Here is an 8,566-nt window from a genome sequence, read left to right as displayed (position 1 = left end):
AGTTCCTGAAGGAAATCCATAAATGAGAAACAGGTCGGACATTGCTGAGTGGTTCCAGATCTGAGGAACATTAAAGAGATTCCTCAGCCTGAGAAATGAAATGTTCATGACATCACTTGTATCAAAATGTATGTGAAAACACTGTTCATAGCAGAGAAATGAATTTATCCTGAGGACAAGAGGCAAGCTGGTCCAAGTGCATCAAATATATAATCCAAGAGAGAAGGATGAAAAAGATTCAATTCCTTTCAATTTGCTCATTTGCATTTTTTCTGAGATCTTTTGCTCTGTTTGTGATTTATGAGTTCTTTACATGAGCACAACAGTTGGCTGCACAGATCACACTTAACTGCAGCCACACACGCAGAAGTCCAGAAGTTTATAGTAGAAACATTTCTCACACAAAATTGCCTCACGTGCAGCAGGCTCAATTCTTAGGGGATTTGATCCAGTTGAGTACATCTTGCTCTCTCCTCTCCCCTTCCATAGGGTAGGGGCTGTTCTGCCCACCTGCACTTCGTTAGAGAGCAGAGTGTTCACATGCTACACCACAAGAACCTACCATGACACAATCCATCCAGAGACTGGCGTGACTGGGCTGTTCCCCCACCCCACCCTCTTCAGCTCTTGTATCACTGAGAGTCTGGCAGCCAGTTCCACCCTGACAGAGTTCACAGCATATATTAGTGGATCCTTGTTCTCAGTGTGTCTGTTTAAGGAATTAACGGAAGCAGTGTCGAGTAAGGTAAGTGCTGTTTTAACGATAGCCCAGGGGATGCTGAGTCTTTGGGACAGTGTTTAATTTTAACAGAAACAGAAAAAAAAATCTAGAGAAATTTTGCCAATTTGCTATTCAACGTCAGGTTTGAACATTTATTTTTACATTTTACTTAATAGGTTCTTCCATCATTTATGGATAATTTTCACAGTGTGTACCGGATTGATTGGCAAGGGGAATTTAAAATGTTCCAAGGTCACAGTGAGAAAATAGTTAAACTAGACATTCAAAAAGTACAGAAATTAAAATGCTAACCATTTTTGCTGATTAACTACATATGCTTATATTGTTGAAACCTAGTATTGGAGCAGAGAAAGGTCATTGCTACCAGCATCCAACAGATTTCGCAATAAAATATGTTGTTACAGGTTACAATAAACATTCTGTGTTATAAAACATTAACTGAATGGCTAGATATTTGTATGGATTGCTTCTTCACGTTTTGCTAATTTTAAAGATTTGTGATTTGGGATGTATACCTTGAAGAACATGTTTTAAAGAAATTCTGGGAAACATTTTTCCTTTTTGCAAAGAGCTTTTCTTTTATGGCCACAGTTATTTGAAAAATATGAGTGAAAGTACAGTGTGGACTTTCTTTCACAGTGGAGGCACTGTATGTTTACAAACTCATTTTGAATTCAGAGTGTTAGTTTTTACTTTGCCAAAACTTTGGAAGAAATTTTTGTTACTATGCCTATTCAATTAAAAAAGTCAAAACTTACAAATGAATCCATAAAACATTATGCATCATTAATGTGTTGAAAAGTATGAGGAATTCTATTACTATGCCTGTGTTCCTAGTGCTTAGCTATGGGCAAATCCTGTCTACTACATTAAAGACCTCCATCAGAATCATGGGGGAGGGGAGCATAATTTATTAGCACCGTGACTATATTCCATGTTAGAATTTTAAGTGTTTCTTTTGTAAAATCTTCTTCAGTGTTTCATTTGATGAAGTCTGTTAGGATTCTAAGGTATATATTTAAAATGCATGGTCTCCCAACTCCTGCTCACTCCAAGCTACCTGACAGAAAGCTTGTCTCATACTATTCACATAAAATATCACACAATGCCTTTGATTTGAGTGTGAATTCTCTTCACATCATCTCTCTCCAAGGAATAGCGACTTTTTTGTAATGTATTCTCTGAATACCAGCTCTTATATTCCAGATTACTTTTATGCTGCTAGCTTTTCTCTGAAAGCTGAAACATTGTTGACCATCCTCTTAGAAACATGCTACATAAAAATAACTACCAGGAAACATTTTGAATTTATACTCTCAACTTAATACCTTATACACAGTTCATGATGCCATCGTTGCTATTGCTATTATTATTGTTGTTGCTGTTATTTTTGTCTCTCTCATCCTCTCTTCTCTCCGACTTCTATTTTGTAAAGACACTAAACTTTGGATTAGCAAATCATACCACCTTATACTTTGACTCAAAGAAGATATACTTTTAATGTATTGAAAAGGGAAAAGAACTTAATTTTTAAAAGTTGGAAACAAGCTATTTTTCTCTAGCTGGGATCCTTTTGGGTTTGGGTTTAAAAGCCAAGACTGTCTGACATTTTTTCTGTTAGGTAAACATCTGTTCTTCTAAAATTAATTTACTAAATAGTAGCTTTGTAGTACCATTTTGCAGTGGATTTTAAAGCATGGAATGTTAGGCTGCAAATAATGTAAATATCCACCTAAGAATCCACCACCCCCATTCCTCTGAATCCACAATGATAACAAGGCCCTTTGAAAGGAATGTGCTTGCGGCCCCTTCTGCTTCACAGGCAGCTAGAGCTCTGCTGCCTTCAGGAAAAAACACAGATTGCTCCTGTTCCCAGCTAGGATCTTTCTAATGAGGCGCCTTAATAATGTTGAAGGCAGAGTGCACTGAGGAATTTAGAGTGGTCTTCTAATTTTCATTTCTTCTGGTTTAGAGAAATGTCCTTAAGTAGGGTTCTGACATGGTTTTGAGATGGGAGCTACCTCCTAATTAAACGAGGACCAGAGCAAGGGCTAAAGGGGTTATGTTAGCTATACCCAGAAGGGGGCGCATGTGCACATACCTGAAACCTGCTTCCTCCTAACGGTGTAAGCACAACACACCCGGATCCTTATGCTTAAATATAAAAGTTTAAATGACAGTGAAGACACTACTTTAAGAGGCATTGAAAATGAAATAACAAAATGAACTTTGTTGATGGATTTAACGTAAGTCAAACTTTTTCTTGGAGTTATATTATTTCATAATAATTTGTTTCCACTTTATTTAGGATTCAAAGCACTTACTGAACATGAATCTATGTGCATTTGCACTTCTCCTGGCGTTAGCCAGTGGTGCCAGTGGCCAATACTATGATTATGACGCCCCTCTCTTTATGTATGGGGAATTATCACCCAACTGTGCACCAGAATGCAGCTGTCCTCACAACTACCCCACCGCCATGTACTGTGATGATCTGAAGCTGAAAAGTGTCCCCATGGTGCCCCCTGGCATCCAGTACCTTTACCTGAGGAACAACCAGATCGATCATATCGATGAAAAGGCTTTTGAGAACGTGACCGATCTGCAGTGGCTCATTCTAGACCACAACCTTCTAGAAAACTCCAAGATAAAAGGAAGAGTTTTCTCCAAGCTGAAACAGCTGAAGAAATTGCACATCAACTACAACAACCTGACCGAGTCGGTGGGGCCACTGCCAAAGTCCCTGCAGGACCTGCAGCTCACTAACAATAAAATCAGCAAGCTCGGCTCCTTCGAAGGGCTGGCCAACCTGACCTTCATTCACCTTCAGTACAACCAGCTCAAAGAGGATGCTGTGTCCGCTGCTCTGAAGGGTCTGAAATCACTAGAGTACCTTGACTTGAGCTTCAATCAGATGTCCAAGATACCTTCTGGCCTCCCAGCATCACTGCTCACTCTCTACCTGGACAATAATAAGATCACCAACATCCCTGAGGAGTATTTCAAGCGCTTTACAGGGCTTCAGTACCTGCGTTTATCTCACAATCAGCTGGCTGATAGTGGAATACCTGGAAATTCGTTTAATATATCATCCCTTCTCGAACTGGATCTCTCCTATAATAAGCTTAAAAGCATACCAAATGTTAACGAAAACCTTGAGAACTATTACCTGGAGGTCAATGAACTCGAAAGTAAGTATAAAGCTGCCCTTGTGTTTGATTGCTGTATCAGGTGTGGAAATACTGAAGCGTCACAACATATTTAAGAATGAACTAAAAGAACAACAAAATTCAAACATGGAACTCTAGCTCAGTCACACACTGAGTTCTTCCTAGCCTTTCCTCAGGGTGTCAAGACCAAGAGCAGTTAAGGTCATAGAATTTTACATTAAATTTTTCAGGATGTAATATGAGGGTAATTGACATGGCTGCTTTAGCTCTTCATATTTATCTGTTCTTGCCTAGTTTGTTCCTGATGTATATTTATGTACTTCCTTTGTTATTTGGCAAGATTCAACTGTGGAAAGGAAGACAAAAGTTCTGAAGCAATGCAGGAAGCACAGGCTCTCCAGCATGCTCCCACTGTCTGACGCAGACCACACATCTATTGTCCCATTGTCCCCAACCTCTTGAGAGTCAGTGTGTTTCCCTCTTAACATGGCCAACACCACCTCTCTTCCCTGGCATGGTGTATGTGGCCTTCACACTATTTTCCTGAGGATTCAAAGGAAGATTAAGAGTGGAAAGATGTTGGTGAAGATTTCAAGTATCTATTTATTTAAAAATATCCTTATAGAACCTTTTGTACAACCCTTCACTTACCCACAGTCATACCTTCTCTTCACATGCTGCCATATTTTATTTTTTTTGCTTATCTCTGTGATGGAGCTGGACTTGAAACAGGCTTCCATTCTCCTTGGCTTACTTTCATTTAGACAGTATGGAATTAGACATGAAATCAAAATATTCCATCCCAACCTGACCACATAGTAAGAGTTTGGGACAGGGATGTATTAGTTCACTAATACATGAAAAATTCAGGTAGGAAACACCATTTTACATAGAAAACAATTATATGCAAGTTGAACTTGTTTATTTAAATTGAACTTGTTTATCTAATGAAAAGTTCACTTCCCTTGACATGATAAACACATTGCTATCAGAAAATTTATATGGGACATTGTGACTACATTGCAATCTTTCCATGATTTCCATAATGTAGCTCCTGGGTTGCATAATCTCATGAAGGAGACAGTGATTGATAACATGAGCACAATGCTCTCTGTTTCATTTTTAAAGCCACCAAAGCAAGGTTTGGAACTGTTTGACTGACTGTCACATTATATATGGTTCAGACTATCATAATTCTATTAGCACAATTGTTTATAAAGTTCACTATGTGACAATTCATGTTCTTTCATTTTTCTAAGTAATAATTACATTTACTAATTGCAATTATCTGAGTCTAAATCAGGTTCTTCACATTGAACACTACATTTAGTGAGAAACACTAATGACATGTAAAGGCACATTCTTCAGTACATATGGAAAACTGGTTCTCAAACTGTCTTGCATTCAAAACTCAAAAGTCTATTATATAAATGGTATAACACTTTTGTGTAACCTTATGCATATCCTCCCTTGTACATGAAATCATCTATAGATTAATTATGATGCTCCACAAAATGAAGATGCTGTCTGTTTAAAACATTTTGCATTACTTATATATATACAAATTTAAAAATATTTTGGCTTGTTATCACATCTGAAAATGAGAAACATGCCCCCCCCCAATACAATGCTGTACTATATAACCACACACAATTATCCCTATTCCAGTCATGTGCATAAGAGTTAGGTTAAATCAATCTTATCTTCTTTAGGTTAAGTGATTTGAGAATGAGCAATAGGTTAAAAAGAAGATACCAGTGATTGTTGACGGTATTATGTATGTTGTTATGCTGTGAGGTGCTTTGAACAATTCAATAATTTTAATGCAACTTACTGAAAGCAGTACATTATACCAGACAGAGGGGGCAGCAAAGAGTTCCAAGTTCCCAAGCTATGGAGTAGAGATAGCATCCAATCACAGGCCTAAAGTCATCTTCTTTCATTGCAACACACTTTCTCAGAGATGGGTATTGTAGAAAGAAAGACCATGGACTTACACTGAAATGTAATGTAAATAAGCACCATGAAAGAATGGAGTTCTTCTATGGAGAGTGTTTGAGTTTTCCTCATCATTGCTAACTAGACTTTGAGCATAAAAAGAAAACAGCAAACTAAGAACCAGACAAGGTCAAGTTCCAATTGACCAGGGTAAACATAGGTAGTTCTAGTAAAGCTCGTTGTTTCTATTAAAATACTCGATGAGTTTTGGTTCATGATAGCTTCTCAACCACCAAGCTACCCTGGCTACACATTCTGTGATTTGGTTTATGCCTTGGAGTTTTGATTCTCAGCCATCGTGTGTGGTTAATGGAAAATTCTTTAGTGATCATGTAGTCAAGTCTATTGTTTTTCAGCTGGAAATACCAAGGATGTGAGTTTTTCATTGATGTGTTATTCATACAATTCATAGTTCTTCAGGTCAGACTAAACATTTGAAGACAGTTCTAACTAATTCATATTAGTTGAATGCATTTTTAAGCCTTACTATTAAAGTTAAATAAATAAATTGTATTTTTTGAGAAATTTCCTTGAGCCTCTCGATTTATCATTATTAGTGCTTATTAAATATTTCTGTGCCACTTTAGTAGCCTGAAATATAAGCTCAATGGTCTTTATCTCACAAATACATAGTAAAGATGGCTTTCTACATGGGATATCCTATCTAACAACAAATCAGTCAGAGGGTATTTCCTTTAAATAATAATTTCAAGATCATACAATGAAATGTAATTGATCTTTTTTATTCTTTCATCCACAGAGTTCGAAGTTAAGAGTTTCTGTAAGATCCTGGGACCACTATCTTACTCCAGGATCAAGCATTTGCGCTTGGATGGCAATCCCCTCACCCAAAGCAGTCTACCCCCTGACATGTATGAGTGTCTACGTGTAGCAAATGAAATCACTGTTAATTAACATTTTCTAATAACTGTTAATTAACAATACATGGAAGTATGTTCTGGAGCAATACTTCATGGTTAGGTATTTTGGGGATGTGTGTAAAGTTTTCACAATGTTCTTTTGTTGTTGTTGCTATTACTTCATGGATTTTAATTAATGAAGGAAATGTTTTGTGAACATTTACCACTTTTTAATAAAAGATGAAAAGCAGGCCTATTTCATCGTGAGGACAGACACACAAATACATTAAACCTAGTTCCTTATTTGTAAATTTAGTGTTTTCTAAATCTCTGTGTCCAAATGGTATGAAGCCTCTTTACTGATTGTATGGAAATCAGCCAAGTTTTTATGGTCCCTACAATTTAATTTAATGACCTCAAAAATAGGAAATAAATATGCATAGATGTTTATCCTAATACAAATATGTTCAAATCTTGATATGTTCAAATTTGTTTTGCTGAAATATAGATTCTGTATTGTGAGGCCAGTAATTTTGCAGTATACCAAAAAAATTATGAAGCTACATCCACTAAAAGAAATGTATTTAGTACTAAACATTTACATAGTTACTTAAGGAAACTTTTCTTGAATCATTTTTCTCTGTCATGTGTATGTTTCTTTTTGATTATGTGCATGTTACGATTAACAAGCTAATAGCAAAATAAAACATTGCAAATGGCATCATGGTGTTAATTCTTGTGAAAATCATATCTCATAAAATACATAAAGTGATCCAGTCACATTCTAAGATAGCAGTAGTCTGTAATATCTTACTTGTGTGATCATAGAATTTCCCGTGGCTGATTCTAGCATCCCCATGCAATGAATTACTAAACCAATTTAATAAAATGCAGTTAGAACTTATATCTTCTTGGATATTGCTGAAATTTTCATTTTTTCTCAAGTATATACATTATAACCCCACCAAAGGAGGTGTGGAGAATCCTAGTAGTCATTGCTAAATTCTTAAGTGAGAAGGGTGAGACACAAATGACCAATAAACTTAGTCTGAAAAAAAAAAATATTCTAAAATGGAAGTTATGTCCTTAATCCATTGTATTTGAAATATAGGTATTGATTTTACATATTAATGATAACAGAATTCAGTGTTGCGTAGTATGGGATGCCATGGTTGTTCATATCAGGAAATAGTAGTAAATGTCATTAAGGAAAACAACCTCTTCTGCCCAGGAAACATTAAGGTTTTTGTTGCTAATGTTGTTTTCTTCCTTTGCATTCAGAATCTTTACCATTATTTTAATATAATTAGATATTTTTATTCTTAGAGAATTCTGTACCATGTATCTCTGTCATATTCACTCCCAGACCCTCATGTCCTCCCAGGAATATTCAGCTCACACTCACATACTTCATGAAATATGTGGATTTGAGGTTTTTTTTAATTGAAAATAGATTTTTTTCATTCAGTATATTCTGATCATGGTTTCCCCTCCCTCATCTCCTCCCAGAGTCTCCTTACCTCCTCACACATCAAATTCCATACCTTATCTCCCTCCCCAACTCTCTGTAGAAAACAAATGAGTAAATTAAAAATAATCAAGCTGAAAAAAAAAAAAACCAAAGTGAAGGTACAAGAAGCACATACACAAATAGACACACATACATAGAAAACCCATAAAAACACAAAATCAGAAACAGTAACAGATAAGCAAAAGACCATTAAGGTAAAAAATGCCCAAAGACTCATGAGACCAAAACAAATCTCGAAAAACAACATTGAGTCTGTTTTGTGTTG

General features: G+C 36.3%; 1 protein-coding gene across 1 annotated transcript; it reads left to right on the top strand.

Annotated features, from left to right (window-relative positions):
• The first annotated feature begins 461 nt into the window (after positions 1-461).
• Lum (lumican) lies at positions 462-7,491 on the top strand. The gene is made up of 3 exons (XM_028881199.2): positions 462-745; positions 3,051-3,933; positions 6,671-7,491. Exons 2-3 carry the CDS (start codon positions 3,072-3,074, stop codon positions 6,823-6,825), a joined length of 1,017 nt encoding a protein of 338 aa, XP_028737032.1. The 5' UTR covers positions 462-745; positions 3,051-3,071; the 3' UTR covers positions 6,826-7,491.
• Positions 7,492-8,566: the final 1,075 nt, after the last annotated feature.

The sequence above is a fragment of the Peromyscus leucopus genome, chromosome 18 (assembly GCF_004664715.2).
Source record: "Peromyscus leucopus breed LL Stock chromosome 18, UCI_PerLeu_2.1, whole genome shotgun sequence".
In the NCBI taxonomy this organism is placed as follows: Eukaryota; Metazoa; Chordata; class Mammalia; order Rodentia; family Cricetidae; genus Peromyscus; species Peromyscus leucopus.
The sequence above is the reverse complement of the archived record's forward strand: the minus strand, read 5'-3'. Positions and strand labels throughout refer to the sequence as shown.

Coding starts and splice junctions, on each gene's coding strand:
- Lum (XM_028881199.2), top strand. CDS start 3,072: ATGAATCTATGTGCATTTGCACTTCTCCTGGCGTTAGCCAGTGGTGCC. Junction 3,934..6,670: donor GGAGGTCAATGAACTCGAAA/GTAAGTATAAAG, acceptor TTTCATCCACAG/AGTTCGAAGTTAAGAGTTTC.